The sequence below is a fragment of the Ostrinia furnacalis genome, unplaced genomic scaffold, assembly GCF_004193835.3.
Source record: "Ostrinia furnacalis isolate ACB-3 unplaced genomic scaffold, ASM419383v2 OfSCF2049, whole genome shotgun sequence".
Classification (NCBI taxonomy): Eukaryota; Metazoa; Arthropoda; class Insecta; order Lepidoptera; family Crambidae; genus Ostrinia; species Ostrinia furnacalis.
Window position 1 is genome coordinate 74,967 of NW_021132288.1, and position 20,862 is coordinate 95,828.

Here is a 20,862-nt window from a genome sequence, read left to right on the forward strand (position 1 = left end):
AACTTCAATTTATATCCTTAAATTCTACTCCAAAGGAAACAAAATAGAATAATCAAATCGTACTTAACGCTGACCAAATCCTATTAACCCCTTGATAGCGTTAAAAATCAGTAAACATCGGATGGCATACACATCAGTGCAATTATGTATTCAGCCGCCCCGGCTACGGCGTAGTCGGTAGTCAGTCGAGCCGTAGACGCGGGCCGCACGCACGTGCGCTACGAACTACGAAACATCTCCGCGCGTAGTACGGAGGGTGGTTGTACGGAGTTTCAGTGGTGTTAAAGTAGTTATGGATATAGTCAAGATCTCTATTAGGATTTACGTGATTATTTTGACCACAAAGGGTAAGAAGTTTATGTTATATTTATAAATAAAAATGTGTGTATGGCACTAAAAATTGAAAAACTAGTGTTTGCTACTTGATTTATAGCTGGTTTTATCGCTCTGCAGCAATACATATTATTTGGCCATTGTGAGTGACTGTAAATAAATTATAAGTAAGTAATTGACAATGAAAAACAAATATTAACATCTTTTTTTAAACAGATTAATATTTTTGTAACAAGCAAAAGTTTGATCATTGCCGATTAATTAAGTACCTACTCATGTTAGAATATTATTGTCTTTTAATACCACAATATTAAAACTACTTATTTTAAAATGGTCATTATTTAAGTTATAGTTAAAGTAAGCTTAGAAGAATTGAGTTTTTCAAACGATTTGATTTTATTAGGCAGTGTTATTCCACAAAATAATTTACATCATCTAAATTTGAAAAAAAAAACATTAACATTAAATGTGGTAGGTATCTTTAAGTATAAGTTACTGGTTTAGATTAAACGGCACATTGAGTGACAGCTAATTAAAATATGCGCTAGTCATCCAGCAATTAATTAATAAACTAAACAAACAAATGGATTAATCAATACAGTCAAACTTAGCATAAATATTACCACGAGAATAATTAATCAGTGACAGTTTTTATTATAGTCCTTGACCTCTGGGCCAGATAATTGTCATTCGATCCATAACTTCTTACAGCGGTTACGCACTGTATCCAGTCTTAATTAGAAGATGTTTTTAAGTATAATTTGATTAATTTATTGAATATGGTTTTCATTGTTATTTTTGTTATATCTGTAGGTACTTAATTATTGTAAACCCCTGCATAAAAAGGACTGATTAAAAGGAGAAACAGAAAATCAGTGTCGGGACTTGCAGTGTGCAGGAGTTTACAGAAAATTATAGGAGTTGCAGTGGTGGGAACGAGACCACTGCAACTCCAGTAAGTAATTTTTTAAATTATGTGTATGTCTTTTGTTGCCAAATGAAATTATTTTCTTTCTTTCTTGTTTCAAGGATATGAATCGGATACATTAAACAAAATTGATTCTACATCTTCTATCTTTCCCGAACACTATAATCTCACTGAAGGGGTCCTCTTCAACGCGACAGCGAATAGGCATTACTGGGCAGTTGATATGCATCATCCAAGACTGCCTGCTACTGCATCTCACATAATACTACTTTTTGCCCTTTCTTTGTTGCTGTCTTTGCCGAACACTATAATCCGTGCCTTTTTAAGGTAAGGAGTGAATAGGCATTTACTGAGTAGCTACGTATCATCCAAGACTGCATCTCACTTAACGCCAAATGTTATTGCGGTCAAAATACTTGCCTTATTCTGCATAAAAAAACTTCGGACTGGGGTTGGTCGATTTCAGATCAATCAACCTTCGTTCTTTTATAGATGAACAAGACTGCATCTCACTTAACGCCAAGTGTTATTGCGGTCAAAATACTTGCCTTATTCTGCATAAAAAAGCTTCGGACTGAGGGTGGTCGGTTTCAGATCAATCAACCTTCGTTCTTTTATAGATGAACAAGACTGCATCTCACTTAACGCCAAGTGTTATTGCGGTCAAAATACTTGCCTTATTCTGCATAAAAAAAGCTTCGAACTGGGGTTGGTCGGTTTCAGATCAATCAACCTTCGTTCTTTTATAGATGAACAAGACTGCATCTCACTTAACGCCAAGTGTTATTGCGATCAAAATACTTTCCTTATTCTGCATAAAAAAGCTTCGAACTGAGGGTGGTCGGTTTCAGATCAATCAACCTTCGTTCTTTTATAGATGAATCACTTAAAGGTTCACATTACCACTTCGCGTGGGCAAGGCGTCTGATATAAAGACCCACGAATGCACCGGCCCGTGTCTGATTCGAAGGTCAGACGCCCCTCGTATGGCCCGCGCACATTACATTATGATTATGTAAATGCTACCAAAAGATTACCATATGAGNCATATAATTGATCAAAAAATTACCATTTATTCATTGGCATAAATGAGACAAATGATCTTTATTTAAAGTTGTGCTTTTTATCTGATGATTAAATAAAATAACGACTTTACCAGGATGAATTTTATTTCAAAACCATCTTTATAATAAAACACTAACCAAAGAAAAACACTATTATTTATTTAGTCATTTGATGAATTGATTGACTGATAAACAACATCTGCCTCTGTCAATTTACTTTTCAAATTAATAGTGTTTACCCAAAATTGTATTGCTTGGGGTGACACGTGCTCCATCCCGGATAGTTTTGAGGGGTCAATCAAATCACGAAACTTGTCGACTATGAAGTCGATATTGACAAATTATAATATGAATAGTTCAACATTCTTCCGATAGTTAGCTAGAACTAAATTAATGATTGAAATTAAAACTTTGTTGTTTTTGGTAAATAACAATCAATTTTTGACTGACACAAAGAAAGAATAAGGCACCTTGATCATTTGACGATTTTTATGAACTAATTCAATTAGTTAGACTATACAAATAAAGATATTTTTGATTTGATTTAATTTCATTCGGATTTTTGAGTAAGTAGAAGAAAAACTCGCGCACATGATATTTTATAGGACTAAATTTTTTTAATGTTTCCTACACAGTGCTAAGACATAGTAAAATATATTCACATACTCTACCAAAAAAGGTCTTTTTTGCACATGTATCTGCAATATTATAGTCTAAAGAGCACAGTCGTCACCACTAAGGGTGACCCTGAATCCTAGCTTGCTATTCAGAATAAATAAAAAAGTTTTCACTGACCACAGAGTTTTTTAGATATACCTATCTTTTTTATCCTAAACTAGTGACCCGCCCCTGCTCGCACAGGTACAATGTATTATACTTAAAAACCTTCCTCTTGAATCACTATCTATTTTTAAAAAATGCATCAAAATCCGTTGCGTAGTTTCAAAGTTCTAAGCATACATAGGGACAGACAGAAAAAAGCGACTTTGTTTTATAATATGTAATGATAGTGAAGACTACAACAGTAATAGTAGTGCCAAGATTGACTCAATATTCATGCTCAGTGTGCTTACCATGAGTTTACGTTAGGTGTACTCGCTAAAACCGACTGCGTAAAAAAATGACATTAAATGTATGACATATTGTGCAGCGCCCCTAGCGGCTACTTTCAAGAAATAAAATCTTCATAGATTTTTTTGACGTACTTGCTAGCGAGTACACCTATCGTAAACTCATGGTAAGCACACAGCTCTCAAGTTACTTATTTCGGCTTTTGCCTAGTAGATAATATTACATTAATAGTAATCTTTTGTGGTCCCGGTTTCCGTGTCATATAGGACACAAAGAATTATGTCAGACACATGTCCAACTAAGAAAAGGTTACCGCCTAAATATTCGTTTTAATAAAATACCGTTACACAAGATTTACAGATGTTAAGCCTTCCAAACACAGAAAAACCAACTTAATACAATAATATTATGTACTTTTCAAAGTAATGTCGAGCAAGAAAAGTCAAATAAGTAAAATTTTTGTCTGTAATTAATATACAATTATCATTGAACTACTTTTTATAAAGTACAATTAATAGTTAATCGTTGTTCAATCAGTGTCGCAGGTACTAAAGTATAATAACTAAAATAAACATCAGGTACGACTTAATTGTTAATCGACCGGTGAAATGTATACCGACCGGTCGATATACATTTAGAGGTGTTTGTTTTAAAAAGTTTATCGGTCAAGTAAATGTCACATTGGAATAGTTAATCTAGTATTTAAATGGAAAAAGTTTGTCATGATTAATGTATGAACGTTAAAAATATAAAGTTAATGTTTGTAATTATTTCAATAAGACACTATTTTTGTCACTGACACAATATTACTTCGTTCTTTGAAATCTTTTTGTTTTACAATTTCCCAATATTGCGTATAATCCGGGCCTTTTTAAGGCGAGAGAGAATAGGCACTTACAGGGCAGATATTATTATTATGTACATATAACACCAGGTACGATTGCGATCAAATACCTGCCTTGTCCTGCATTAAAAAAAGTATTTTGTAAGTAACTAATGAAACCTGCAAAACCACAGGAAAAAGCTAACACATACCACTAATTGCTTTCACAAATTGTACTTAGATTACACCTACAGTCCATAAAAATGGTATTCAGGATACAATTCCACGTCCTACATATAAATTTACCTAAATATAATTTAATAGTATCGCATAAACCAGAAGCCTAAATTGGTTTAAAATTGCGAATTTTCCGAATTTGAAATTGATTTGTAAAACAGATAGGTACGAGTACTAGCGTGGGAGCGTGGTCTGGGTGGAACGTGTCAAATGACCAATGGCCTTTACAGATATTTAATATTTAGTACAGGCGTATATTAGCCAGACTACTAGACTAGTTTAAATTATAGGTGACGGCCCACGAGTAGTGGATGAATATGAATAGAATTTAATTTGAAGTCACAGAAAGCAATCATAGTAGGTACGTCAGACTATCTTTATATCAAATTAACACCTAAGTACTACACCTACGTAACTATTTATAATGTAAGATGCCGTGGTTATTAACTTTTTTTAGCATCGCATAGATCATGTCAAGCTTCAACCACACCGACGCGTTCAGATCGCCACCGCCGGCACGATCAAAAGCCAATGACAGGTCGCGCGACCCATGACAGTTCACGCGACCTGTCATTGGCCTTTGGTCGCGCCGTGATCGCGCTGGCGATGGCGATCTGCATGCGTTGGTGTGGTTGAAGCTTCACTCGTATTTTCAAATGTCATTGAACTCAAAATTTTAATCCTGCAAAAATTCCAGCCAGTGATCATTCTGAGTGTTGGAATTGAACCAATCACCGGTTAGAATATTTCTTGACTGTAGACTCATACTTGAGTGCCGTTTCAAGTACAGGTCTGAGTGTTTGAGTGGTCTCAGCCGAGTTCACAAAAAATGTATGAAAACTGTCTTGTCGACCACTTGTGGCGCACAGGGCCGGCCCTAATCTTATAATTGAAAATTATTTTATTTATTTATTTATTTTATTACGTATACAAAACAATTGTCCATGTAAATAAATTTGCATGGACATTAAAATATATAGTGCTTATATCGTCAAATATTAAAATTAAAAAATAAAAGACTAATTTTTTTTNAGGGTGACGCCCTAGCCTTTGATGAACCAACATCTTTCCACAAGGCAGCGGTTACTTTGATTTCGGAGTATGTATCTCCTAGACCAATTGCCGTTCCAGGGCTAACGAGGTAGGTCTCCCCGGGTCAGAGCTTTGATTTGAGTGGCGGCTCCTGCTCGCCACTGTCATCCTCCGTCATTGGGTTTCGTGCCTTTTTATAGAAAAATCCTCGCCACGAGTATTTCCCAGCACCCCTCGAGATAGATCGCCCAATTGTCCGCGACTGCCAAAGCAGCTAGCCTCCATATCTGGAGACCGATTCGCTATCCGCAACCTGCGACGCGGCGGGTGGCATAGGGCCATGCCCCTGGGAATTTTCCCCAGAACCCACAAAAAAAAAAATAAAAAAAAAATAAAAGACTAATAAAAAAACTTTAAAGTTTTGCTCCTAAGGAGCTTTTACATGAAACTAGGTACCTACTGAAGCGACTTTGACACCAGTGTGCTTACCATGAGTTTACGTTAGGTGTGCTCGCTAGCGACTGCGTAAAAAAGATGACATTAATCGTATGACATATTGTGCAGCGCCCCTAGCGGCTACTTTCAAGAAACAAAATCTTCATAGAGAATTTTGACGTACTCGCTAGCGAGCACACCTAACGTAAACTCATGGTAGGTACACTGTTATGTAGAAGAAAGTTTTACATAATACACCCGAGTGACATAAAGTCTTTTTGATAAAATCCATGCTCGCGAAATCTCGGGCAAACCTAGTTAACTATATTTAGACGTGTGAGATGATTACATATTGAGAGAGCTTTGATGTTTTAACTTATGTTATAAAATAAATAAGCCCTTATTTGATACGGTACGATTACTTTGCTCGTTTGCTACAAATTCAAGGTTCCACGAGTCTTATAGAACCCACAAGTAATAATAATTTCCTTTCTGCTTGTTCTGGTGTTAACGATGGTTCAACCTACGTCCCTCAAAATGTTAACAAGGGTTTAAGGATCACAATGTTAAATAATATCCGAACATGTTAAAATTGAGGTCAACGACATTTAAACCGTCATAATAATTTGATGGAAAGGCGTCCGTAGAAATTTAACAAAATTGCCCCTGAATAGCACTATTAAAGAGATGCTTTTATTATTATTAGTGTTAAAATTAACAGCTCGGTCTGTTGTAACATTAGAAGTGGCCTATTAATTTGACCGGGTCGGACCGTCGGACCATCAATTATGCACCTTATGCACACGCCATTTTGAATGCTATTTGCTCGACGCTACTAGACCGTACTGCTCCCGTGCGTTTCCTGCAGTTCAGTCACAGAATAATTAAGTAAGCAGTATTACGCCTCCATACAAATGGCCAAAACAACGCGTTTCAAAATAAAATGTCTGTGTTTATCACTCATAAAAGCTACACCTATTCTGATAAGAATTTCTTATTTCATAGATAGGTAAGTTGCTCTACTTCAAATTGTGGGTATTTAAGATTTTACTATTTGTGTAGTTTATAATTTGTTTTATGGTGAGCTTCAATTAGTTAAGATAGCCTTTATAATACATACATTTAGATACCTAATATTCTTATTATTCATCTAACCATAAAGACGACAAGAAGAAAAGTCTTTACTCAGAGTAAGTGCAGATTAGCGGACAACCTTGGTATATAAAGTTACCTATAATATTATATAATATTATAAAGAGGAAAATTTTGTTTGTTTGGTTGTAATGAATAGGATCAAAAACTACCCCACCGTTTTTAAAATTCTTTCACCATTCAAAAGCTACATTATCTACGAGTAACATAGGCTAAATTTTATTTTGGAAAAAAATAGGGTTCCGTAAAATATGTAGGTAATCTAGTCGCGCGAAGCCGCGGGCGGAAAGCTAGTCTCTTATAAAGTCATAACAGTTCATTACTTCAAGGACATTGGTTAGACAATTACTAGCAATCCACTACGTCTAATAGACGGACGCCCTAATTAGTTAATAAGGCTACATTAACAAATCACGACAGAACTAATTTCTTTTAACCAGCTCAGCAACAGAAGGTAATTAAAGTTGACTATGGTCTCACATTTAACCCGAGCTCGCAAACATTGCCCGTGCACTAATATTACCTACGTACAGTCAGTACCGAATGCTTTAGAGGGTTTAAAAGTTGATTAAGACCTAGTTTCACCAATTATTTGGTCCGCCCGCTTCGCCCGCGTGGAATTTTTTCTGTCACTGGAAAACTATATCGCGCGCGTCCCTGTTTCAAAAACCGGGATAAAAACTATCCTATATCCTTTCCCGGGACTCAAACTATCTTTATGCCAAATTTCATCAAAATCGGTTCAGTGGTTTCGGCGTGAAAGTAAGATATACAGACAGAGTTACTTTCGCATTTATAATATTAGTATAGAAGTATAACGTAGATTTTAAATATCTTACGGACTGTAAAGCCGTTGCCAACAACGAAACTTTGTTTGCTATCAAAACGGAAAACAATTTTGTTATTAGTTGGCGTAAAATGAAAAAATACTTGACAAGAGCTTTAGAAACAGCTGTTGATGAAAGACATCTTTTCATCTCAATAAAACACCACAGTTTTGATAATTTTATTATTGTTGCTGACTGACTATACGAGTATTAATACCTACGCTCTGTTACGCTGTACGAAGCTGTTTCTCAGTACGTTATTATATTATACTGGATATTTTGAATCTATTCGTATGAAAAGCGGGAAAAAAAAGGTAAATTTAATCTTGGAATNGTATAATCTTGCAATACTTTTAATTCTAAAAGTCATGTTATTATAATATCAGTATTTATTTACAGTACTTACCTATTTACATATTAGTGTTTTAGGTATTTTAGCTTTTTCGTGGAGATAACCTGCTGACAAGTCTTAAGACGCCATATTTTGATTTCTAAAATGTTGTTGACAAGTTAGAACTCGATGCACGTTAGAGTTCAACGTTTTTTAATGTTATCATAGGACCTTACTGGACCTACCTACTTAATTCCATGTAGACAATTTTTTTTTTTTCAAATTCCATTAAAACAGATCGACCGTGCTATTATATCCTTCGAAGAATCCACACTGTAGTTCCAAAATGGCCAAGACTGTCACTCCGTAAGAGGACACGAAACGAGATTTTCCAGTTCCTCATCCCCAATTACGACACAAGCTGCGTTAATACTCTTGTCCCGAAAACGGGACGTCACAAATGAAATAGGTCCAGGGGACGTATTTTTGAAACGTTCGAAAGTAACATGCGCACGCGGATTTTTATTTGATTACAATTTTTACTGTTTCTTATTTGAGGTATTTTTGAAATCTTACACGAAAATAATGTTACTAATAAAATTAAAGTTTGTTTCAAGCTGATAAATTAATGTTACTGTGTCAACAATGTTCTATTGGGCCTTTTTAGATGTGGTGGTTTGTCTATTATTCCACCATTAGAATTCCAAATATGATAGGGTTTCGACCACTCGTTCTAGAATTCAAGGAAGCTTTTCAAAAATAGCTATCTCAGGAATTCTCATGCGATTTTAGGAATATATGCGGAACCTAACTCGAATGCTTCAAACATACGTAACTCAGGTTACGACATCTTTCGTGGAACGACATATTCCAGGACTTTTATGTGATGTGCTGGAATCGGCCAGAAGTTGATTGATCTGTGGTTTAATAAATGTAAAAAATATTTGACTCGGTATTGGGTATAATGGAAAAGATTGTCGACTTTCCAAGTGTAAATAAGTAGGTATTCTGCTTGAGTGGTGTTAATGACACAAACACCTACTTAAAGAACAAAATTCTATGTCAAACCTAGATTTTGAGACGTCATAAATCCAAAACAGATTCAGCACATTAACACAAGACACAGCATAGTGGTTACTTTGTATAGTCTGATGCATGTCTATGTTGATCATACGAAACCAAGATGACATGGGCGTGGCAACTAAATGAGCCGTCACAGTATCCGATTTGGTCGGCCAAATTGGACAAACTTGATGGTTCTAATCTATGTAACTTGAGTAGGTACTCTATGAACCTCGCTATAGGCCTCATCTCTATCAAAACTATTATAGTCTTGATAAAGCTCAAATCAAAATAACAAATATCAATACGTAATAGCATTTTGCCGTAGTACAAAATTCATAAGGGTGCCCTCTCAGACGCATAACATTTTTCATCATAATTTAGTTCGGCATAACAGTATTTGCATAAAGTTTTTTCGCATAAACTTTGATATGCATAGTTTTCTAAATGCATAATGGTTTCTTAGGCATAATAATAACTTTCTCTAATTTTCAATACCATAATTTAAATAATCATAAATTTAAAGAACATAATTTTTATATACATAAAGTTTGTTTTTAATAAAATACTATAAACATAATTTAATTATTTATAACTTAAATGTCATAAATATTGTCTATAAGAGCAACCAACATTGAAGAATAAATAATTATGTATTTGTGATGTTGCGAACGATCCTCCTTCCACCTTTATACTCTTTCGGCCTATAGATTTGCAAAAACTAAATTCTCTGTATCATTGTTTTTTTTTTTTTTAATGTGATAGGAGGCAAACGAGCAGACGGATCACCTGATGGTAAGTGATTACCGTCGCCCATAGACACCCGCAGACCCAGGGGCGTTACAGGTGCGTTGCCGGCCTTTAAGGTAAAGATACGCTCTCCTCTTGAAAGCTTGCAGGTCGTATCCGTCCGTATTGTCATTTTTGTTCTTAATTTTTGACCTGTCTCTTAGAAAACTTAAGCTCGTGAAAATACATTCTGTTTGATCTCGAATCCCTCTTATCTATTATAACGCACAATATATTATACAGTCTACATTTCTTTTACAACATTAAGCTTGCCTGGTCTGAAATTATGTTGATCCCGACTGGCCGTGGTCTCTTCCACGTGGTACTAGTCTGCCCTATACTAGAGTGTAATTTAAAAGCCGGAGGCGCGGAGGGAGTGCGGTCCTCGCTCGCGAGATAAGGCAATCCTAATGCTTGCTTGCATGCTTGCTTGCTTGCATGCATGCTTCCTTGCTGCTTGCTTGCATGCTTGCTTGCTGCTTGCTTGCATGCTTGCTGCTTGATTGCATGCTTGCTGTTTGCTTGCAGGCTTGCTTGTTTGCATCCTTGCTTGCATGCATGCTTACATGCTTCCTTGCAGCTTGCTTGCATGCTTGCTGCTTGCTTGCATGCTTGTTTGCATGCTTGCTTGTCTATTTATATTTGTTAACTTATATTTTATATGTATAACATTTTTATGTTTCATATTTGTTCAAATTATGGTATTTTGTATATTATGAATGGTAATATTTATGGCATTGGTTTAGATGCCAATAAATGTTATGCCTAGAAATCGTTATTTAAAAAAAACAAGAATACAGAAAAAATATGTACTAAAATATTATTATAATAAAAGTGGTTATGGGAAAAAAAATATGCCTTATGATTTATTCTGTATTAACGTTATGCGAAATGATGAGTATGCCAAAAAATTTTATGCACTCTTAAATTATGACAATATTTTTTATGCAACCGAATATGGACCCATTCAAATAAATTATCTTGCACTAAAATTATACATTTACCTGCATATCTGATCAATTCACAAATTAATTAGATATTGTGCCATGCTATCCTAGAATCCTATAGATCGGTACCTCTAGTACGAAAAACTTTCGAGTTCGTTTCGTTGCGTATTCAAAGTGTCATCGAAAAATTTTGTATGAAAAATTAAACAGCGCCCCCTATATTATAGCCGCCCTAGGGGGCGCTGTTTAATTTTTCATACAAAATTTTTCGATGACACTTTGAATACGCAACGAAACGAACTCGAAAGTTTTTCGTACTAGAGGTACGGACATCTCATCGCTATCACATTAATGTAATCCTCTTCATACAAACTACACTACTAATTAATAACATTGCCACAAAGGGCTCAGGTAGACGGAGAAAGCTCGTTTATTAAAAACTTTAATGTTGACAGCTTTAGCAAAAACAATTTTAACAGTATAATACTAAATTTCAAAAAATTTCATTGTATTAATTACAGGCAAAAGCGTGTGTTAATTAAGGCTTAGCAGGCTTTCAAGACACGTACCTACATTGTTCCTCTGATATTGAAGTGATGACTGGACGTTTTGTAGAGTTTTTCTAAACACGAGTATTCCTCATTAAGACATTTAAAAAGCTGTGGGCTAGACATTGTTGATTAATCATTAGACCTTAATTATCAAATGTCAAGGTAATAAATTCTTGTTATTTCACTTGTTGCCGACCTAGTTACGACTAATTTATTGAAAATAATTTCAGCTGACAATTGTTATGTGGGACAAACAAATTAGTAAACTCGTTTTGTGTAACTTATTCTCAGTTTTTAAGGTAAATAGCAGACTTATACGTTGTGATAACACACTGCTAGTGGTTCATAAAGTCTCATGAAGGGTTGACCTCGGTTGTTAACCTACACGATAAAGGTAGGAAGAATATTGGACCCACGGGTTGCTTTTGTTACCAAAATAATAGCTACGAGTATGTATCTAAGAATATTTAACAGTTAATTACTAAAACAAAGCCTCCTTTGTTTACTAGTTCGGTTAGGTAACTGCATCTTGATAGTCGGGGTCTAGTGACTTAGTGAAGGGATTTACTGCATTACACGAATACGATTTTGATTTACAAATATTAAAGGCTAGACGATGATTTTAGAACTTTCAAAGGATAGTCTGATTCAACATTGCTAGATGCCTTATGTCACTTCATACGAACTAAATGTTAGTTACCTACCTACCTACTGATAACATACGATTTCCTTTTGAAATCAATTTTCTAAAGTCTCATGGCTCATGCCAATTATATCCAGCAAATTATTAAATAAAGTATGGGTAATTACAAGCAAAGACTGAATTTTTAACGTTAGTTAATTAACTTTGCGATTAATTAACAAACATATTAAAACCGATTCCAAAAAACCTGCAAGTCAGTGCCAGCCTGCTCAGTGCCAAGCTCAAGCCAAATGTACAAAATTTACAAACGCTATCGAAAAAAAAATTTTTGGAAATCGGTCCACAATTGACGGAGTAATCGGTGAACATACATAGAAAAAATATTTTTGTGTTGGATGGCCATAAATTTATCGACGTTTGTATACCATTATGCTACGACCAATAGGATAGGATTTCTTTGTAAGATTACCAGTATCCAATTGGCGTAGACTACAGTGTACTCTTTAGTTTTGTCTTTCTTTCTTCTTTCTTTTCAGCCAAATGACGTCCACTGCTGAACAAAGGCCTTCTTTAGTTTTGTCTACAAGTAGGTAATGCAATAACGGAGAGGGCAGAGTTAAATATCACGACGAATCCCACGGAATGTCTCATTAATTTATAAGAACGTTATTTATCAATAATCTGATAGATCTTGACATTTTGTAAATGAAATACTAATGCTTTTTCATTAAAAAGCTTAGAAATAAAATAAAAGGAAAATATTATGAAACTGTCTAAATAATATTAGTGACTCTATTAATAAAATATATAGGTGCGTTCAAAACCAGTAAATAGCTTGAAAAGAAATTACACAAATGTACACAAAAGTTTAGTAATAAAAAGCCAGGCATTACTGGCCGAATAACCTCGAAGTAAACACTGCGACATCTTGCGAGCCCCATTTTAGTTGTAATTGGTGAGATTTTGCAACAAAATAAAGCGTATATTTTGTTGTCCACCGTACATTTGGAGGAGAAATACCTAATTGAACACAAGAAAACGGTCTGCTTACGATTTCCAAGAAACAAGACGAAATCTCTTTCAGAGCACTCTGAATTCTCTTCTCTATTTTAAGTTTATGCCAACCTGTCCTTTACACCCTGTATAGATCTATACAGTTTCTTGCGTGTTCTCCGTGATCATAAAGGGGTATTGTCGAAGCCATAATAAAAGTCTCAGGTGTATATTTATCTGGAACAGCTGCCTTCACATAGCTTTAATGAGATTTTCAGAAATACGCTCAAGGCATAAAGAAAGTTTTCTATTATACTTATTTGTGAGATCGCTTTTGTTTTATAATATTACACGCTTAGCAGAAGCTGCTTCTTTGTGATCGCGTTTCAAACATTTTGTATCATAACATAAAAAAATTGGTGTTAATTAATTCAATTTTCGGACTGGGCATTTTATACTATTATGATGGTTCTCTTATGAAGAGCAGTAACGAAAACAAACTAGGCATTCTAATACTCTAAAGCTGACCAGACCAAATCGAGATTCCAAAATCAAAAATCAAAATACAGTCCAGTCCTATTTTATACAAAAGTTCCCTCTTTACCGATATCGTAATCTGGTCTGATGGTTTACTCGTATGCACAGCACTAGAATGCCTTTGCTATAAACGATAAAATACGGGTGTGTAATGTATGATATAACTACATATCATATAATACTTAGAGGATATAACATCAAATTATATAAAATCGTTTAATATAATAATTATTTACTATAATAAACGAATAATATAATTTTAAAACGAATAATTTTAAGACAAATAACTATTAACTGATATAAAATGGTTTGATATAATGAATATTTTCTATAAAACTTACAATGTATACTATTTAAAACAAATAACATTCAAATCATATAAAAATAAAATGTCGAACAATCAAATGAGATAAAATTCTTTTCCTATAATACTTAAATCATATAACAATAATAATTTTATATAAAGTTCATTTGTTATAATAAGCATTGCATGTAGCAAGCAAGCAAGCGAGCAAGCAAGCAAGCAAGCAAGCAAGCTAGCAAGCTAGCATGCAGGCAAGCAAGCAAGCAAGCAAGCAAGCAAGCAAGCAAGCAAGCAAGCTAGCATGCAGGCAAGCAAGCAGGCAAGCAAGCAAGCAAGCAGGCAAGCAGCAAGCAAGCAAGCAGGCAAGCAAGCAAGCAAGCAAGCAAGCAAGCAAGCAAGCAAGCAAGCAAGCAAGCAAGCAGGCAAGCAAGCAAGCAAGCAGGCATGCAGGCATGCAGCATGCAAATTTGACTAAAAACTTGAGACTTCTGTCACGGCTCCGGCACTGCGGGGCTCTGGCGGTCCCTCGCGTGCTAATCGTCGCAGATGGCTTTCGCTCGACACCGCGTCTTCGGCTTGCTGGCCGGCGAATCGCCGGCCAGCCTCAGCCGCGGCGCCTCGCTTCCAGCCACCTGCTCCTCAGCCCGCGGGCCGCCTCGCCCCTCCGTGCCTACGCGCTTCTAAATTACACTCTAGGGGTAGGGCAGACAAGACTACGTGGAGTCGGTTTTACGGCGATTCGTTTTTGTCACTACTAAAGTCATTTATAAGTCAAGCTAAAGAAGAACATACTTAAAGTTATATCTATCAGAAATTATATCAATTAAAGAGTATAACAAATAATATTTATTACAAGTAATGGTTATGTGAAATAATATTTATATTAAACAAAATTACATCAAATGAGTCTTAGATTAAGTAAGGTTTATATCAAATGTCTTTATGCGTTGTGATTGGTATCTGAAATGATATTATTAGAAATGATTTATTATATGAAGTAAACATTATATGTTAAAAAATTATATCAAGTGTTATTATAACATACGTTTATTATACGATATGAACGTTATTGAAATGAATTTATATCATATAAACTTATATAAACTGTCACGCACCCATAAATACTTAGAAAGATACACAATACGGTGTATAATTAAAATTTTCCTCGATTGATCTTAATTGGCTTGGTATTAAATAAATTAAAGTTCGGTTTCACACATTTCCGCGAAAGTAGATGTAAAAGGTACGATGATATGGTAATGAAGTTCGGAATTTCGTATTATTTTACACATTCATGCTCTATTGTAGCAATGTGCGTTCCACTGAAATTATCACTATGTACCTGGTTTCAATATTCACTTTGATTTTATAACATTAGTACTAGCGGCCCGCCCCGGCTTTGCGCGGTTGCAATGGAATTTCCCAGGTTTTTCTCTTCTATAATATGCATGATTTATACATATTATCACTATGTACCTAGTTTCAATATTCACTTTGATTTTATAACATTACTAGCGGCCCGCCCCGGCTTTGCGCGGTTGCAATGGAATTTCCCAGGTTTTTCTCTTCTATAATATGCATGATTTATCTATACTCATAATAAATCTGTAGAGAGGTCAATTCTGTACATGACATATATTTTCAAAATCTATATATATAAAAGAAAGTCGTGTTAGTTACACCACTTATAACTCAATAACGGCTGAACCGTTTTAGCTGAAAATTGTCAGGGAGGTAGTTTAGAGCCAGGAGAAGGACATAGGATACTTTTTATACCGTTCGAAATAAAAAAAGTCTGCTTATTTATTGCCATTAAAGGCGGAACAAAGTTCGCCGGGTCAGCTAGTAACAAATAAATAAAAAATCAGGGGGTGATTAGTGATCGATACTGATGCCAAAAATGCAATCAGTAAAGTTTTTGTCTGTCTGTCTGTCTGTCTGTCTGTCTGTATGTTCCTTATAGAAACAAAAACTACTCGACGGATTTTAACGAAACTTGGTACAATTATTCTTCATACTCCTGGGCAAGTTATAGTATACTTAGGAATTCCCACGGGAACGGGAATTAGCGTGAAAATCCTTTTGTATGAAAAATCTAAACCGCTTAAGTTAGACGCTTGAAATTTGGTATGCAGGTACCTTAGTAAACTTAAAGCTTAGTTACAACAGGATATTGCAAAATTCCCACGGGAACGGGAGTTAGCGGGAAAAAACATTTGTATGAAAAAATCTAAACCGCGTAAGATAGATGAAGGGGGTAAAACGGGATCCACGCGTACGAAGTCGCGGGCGGCCGCTAGTACATAATAAATAAATAAATAAAATAAATAAATCTTTAGAGTAATGATAATGATAATAATGATAACGACAAAAGCGTACACAATGGACCTTTTAGTTTTATTTTGTAATGTTCAAACACCGAATAAAATACAAGTAGCATCAAGAAATGAAAATGTGTAATAATCCCGCAGATTGACCACAGACTTTTATAGATAAGTCTTTAAAAGTATTAGAACTTTTGTGTGGACCTAAGTTTTATACTAAGATATACGCTTTTTTCTTATTTCTTAGTCTTTACTACATTTGCAGCATACAAGTTTCGCCCATTCTCCTGTTTTGTGAAGCGCAAGCCAGCCGTGCTAAAATAATCTGTTATCTTTTAACTGCGATTTATTTTATGTAACTGTTATTGTTCTTTGGGGAAACTGTGAGATTTACCGTTGGAAATATGTAGTGGGTTAAAACGCGGAAACTTCGCGAACTTAACTATCCTAGCTTGAGCAAGTTTTGACATAATTTTTTGCACAAAGTGGGCGAGGCGATGCCGGCAGACGTTTCTAAAATTCATGAAATTGCTAACTTTCTTACAAAATACGGTGGTCGCATTTAACGGTTGTTTTCATAATTTACCAAGATAGAGTTTTTGTTTTTTAATCCGGATGACATGGGTCGTTTATAAATGGACAGCATTAATTTGCAATAATTATGAAAGCCGCTAAGTATTAATTACAAAGTCTCAAGGACACATCAGACTTTATGACACCATTATATTGCATAGTCACTTAATTTACACTATCACGCAATTTATATCAAATTTAATTCCAACTACAACGGGTCAATTTCAACCAAAAACGTTCGCTGAAAAACTCACACAACTAAAAGTTCGCTGTGACCTAACTTTTAGACAGGCAAGGTTTAGTACTGCGACTAAAGGGCGAAGCCGCAATCTGGACATCTAGACAACTTACGTTAGTAAAAAATAAGGTTCGTACCTATTTCAAAACAAAGGGCAAAACTAAATTAAATTTTAGACATAGACGCCCTCTTCAAATGCTTGAATTGAATCGACTTTAGAGTTTTAGTTCGAACCTTTATAAAATTCAAATTGTATTTATACGTAAGGTCAGCTATATTCTGTCTCACGGGCATACAATGTAAAAAAAAAAAGTTCAGATCAAATACATTATTAGAACTTGTTCACTTGAACATCTCCGTATCTTCTACCTTATGGTAGCTATTCAACATTATTATAGCTCAACTTACCTACTCAACTAAAATAGACTCGTACCTAAACCTGTCACCTACTCAAATACGCAAATTTCAATCAAAACAATCATCTAAATTCGCGTCATACTCAACTTAAGATTTGTAGCCCACGCGCAGATAAGCTTCCGTACAGGTAAAGCTAAATAAAAATAACATCGCTGTTGAAGGTTGGAAGCTTTGATAATTTTAATCCGACGCACGTGGACCTACGAAGCCTTTCGTTGTTTGCTCTGCGACTTGCTGGTACTCGTGGTTTCCATGTAAAAGGTCTAAAGTTTGGACTGGGTACTATACAAATATTTGCGTTGAAAAGTAAAGCTATATTTGTTTGTATTATCGAAGTTTTTCCTTAGAATATTGTAATGATACTAATTAGGTACTGGCTCTAATATTTAAGTTATAAATTCCAATTAAGTAGTTCTAAATATACGGTAAATTATTTAGTGATGAACGAATTTAATTAGATAGCTTTCATGTGTTTTATTGTTTCATTAATTATTATCGTCTTAACTGTAGCCATACATTAAAAACTAGCTGTTCCCGCGACTTCGTACGCGTGAAAATATGTACCTAAACTCTGATTTTTAATTCGACGGAATTTTGACATTTCAGAAGTGTTGCCAACATTGAAACATTCCCACTAAGGATGGAGAGCATTTTCACAAATTAAAAAATAATCCTTTCTTGAATTTAAGGTCTCACTTAAAAAACTAAGGCTTAAAAATGTACTGATCATTTCAAAATGGTTATTTGAATTTTTATTATCATATTGTAGAAGTTACAAAAAAAATTGGGAAATTATTTTTCTATTACTGGACTCCCTGGCCAATAATCCATGGGTTACAAACCTTTTTTATGAAAATCCTTTAGTTAATAAAATCTTAGCTTCATAAAATAATCAATTTAACAAGATGCCAATTTTATAATCCAAGTTGATTATGATGACGATAATGATGATTGATGATCAATACATATTTTCGTATATGTTTATATGTTGTTTTACTATGTTAAAAACACGTTTTTTTCTATTTAATCTCTAAAATGTACATAATAATTAGTGTACATTGAATTCACGAAACAAACAATAGTTCATTCTTGTAAGTTGTAGTTGATAAAATTTCATTTCATATTATTTATTAATAATTCAAAGCAAAAAAGGCTTATTACATCTGAATTGTCAAAAAATGTCAGCTGTCAGAATTCCGTCGAATTAAAAATCGGACTATAGTTTGAATAATATTTCCCGTTTTTGGAACATTTTTCTTTACTGCTTCGCCCCTATTGGCCGTAGGGTTATGTTATATAGCCTTAAGCCTTCCTCGTTAAATGGGCTATCCAACAAAAATCGGACCAGTAGTTCCTGAGATTGGCGCGTTCAACCAAACAAACAATATTAGTATAGTTTTTAGGAAATTATTTTTTCCTTGCTATTTATTGTTCATTTAATATAAACCGACACTCGTGTTTCAAAAAGTAATACCTTATTTGTTACCCAGAACAGGAACAAAATCTTAGGGAAGTGCCATAGTATTTTTTCGACCAAGATTATGTGGGCGCCGCTGGCTAAAGGAAAAACTCAAAACGATGTAAATTAATATTATCTGCAATGACAATAATATTTGATGTTATGTTTTATTTATTTTACTTATTAATTCTCGTGAAATAAAACTCCTCCTAAAACGGCTTGACCGATTCATAAGAAAGTGTGTATATTCTCACGAATGGGACAGAAACTATTTTTTATACCCCTAGGTGCAAAACAAGGTTTGCGATACATCTATCATAATAATTGTTAGATAAATGTGTGTACTTAGAACTCTAATGTAAACTACAGGAATACAAGACTTCTCTCGTCAATTCATGCTGATTCTGTTTTATTATTTAACTAGCTGACCCGGCGAACTCTGTTCCGAAGGCAATAAATAAGCCATCGCAATTTTTCCTTATTTGCTCACCGTTTAGACCTACCCTGGACTACGACAAACATTTTAAAACCAAAATCAGCTCAATCGGCCCAGCCGTTCTCGAGTTTTAATCAGACTAACGAACAACAATTCATTTTTATTTATATAGATAGATATACAGGGTGGAATTTTGTAATGCCACCTGGAGGGAAAGTACCCTTAATATTGTAGATAGAAAAAAAATCTCAAAGAAAACATTCCTTTATTTTTGAAAAGAAATAGTACTGCATTCAAAGATTTCCAAAAATTTGCTTGCCACACCCGGGAATCGAACCAACTAAAACCTGTTAAAAATTACACCCTGTATTTTTATTGCATCAATCGTTAGGGTCAAGTATAAGAATGAAATCTCTCTAACAAACTTGATAAATCAAATGAAAGGAAATCCATAAAATCTCAAATTATTTTAATTACGTTACAGAAAATTGTATGGTATGATAGTGAATTTTAGAAAAAATTTCGAAAATCTTTCAATGCAGTTCTCTTTCTTTTCAAAAATAAAGGAATGTTTTCTTTTAGTAAAATTTTCTATCGGCAGTATTAAGAGTACTTTCCCTCCAGGTGGCATTACAAAATTCCATCCTGTAGATGTATTAGCCTTTAGTTTCAAAAAATGTTAAAGTATGGTTACTGTGAAAAAGTGAGCGCAAACAACGCGAAACAGATTCTTTAGAAAAAAATATGCATTTTTGATACGCCAAGAGAACAAAAATATTTTATCAAAATAATGCCATTTTCTTAGTAGGCACTGCCAGTTTACCTATAAATAAGCACTGCGTAGTGCACGCCCTAAAAATCTCAATTCTCTATCTCAGGGCATAAGATGAGATAAGAAGATAAGAAGCGTTTATTTGCCAGAATACAGGTTATAAAGTTCTTACAAAAATGTGAGTACAAGTATTCAACCTGCATGCAGGTGTGCAAATACATTTTGTCAAGTGGTAATTAAGTCAGTAGGATCACTCTTTATTAATATTACATTCAATTACATCAATTTTTAAGGAAGTTTAAGGTGAATATAAGGTGAATTTTAGAATGCAAGAAATTTCACGTTTCGCGGTATTTGTTATCCGAAATTCAGGATTTCGTTAAAACTAAATTACGTAGCGTTAAGAATTTTTAATTGTTTATCCAATGAAACTTCAGACACTTCGTATAAGTTAGGCACTTAACCAATTTGAGACTAATTAAGTACTTACTTGACTGAAAAAGTTTAGCTACTTATTCCTGAAGTAGTTAGGTTTGTTTGGACATACTCCTATACTAGTCAGAATTGGAGCTTAAGTAGGTACT

At 34.6% G+C, this 20,862-nt stretch overlaps 1 protein-coding gene across 1 annotated transcript in view; it reads left to right on the plus strand.

Annotated features, from left to right (window-relative positions):
• Positions 1 to 286: 286 nt before the first annotated feature.
• The window catches only part of LOC114354455 (uncharacterized), a 103,782-nt gene continuing 83,206 nt past the window's right edge, over positions 287 to 20,862 (plus strand). The window contains exon 1 of the mRNA XM_028306845.1: positions 287 to 347. Within this exon, the coding sequence (XP_028162646.1) occupies positions 293 to 347 (55 nt within the window). The 5' untranslated portion in view covers positions 287 to 292. The remainder of the gene's footprint in view (positions 348 to 20,862) is intronic.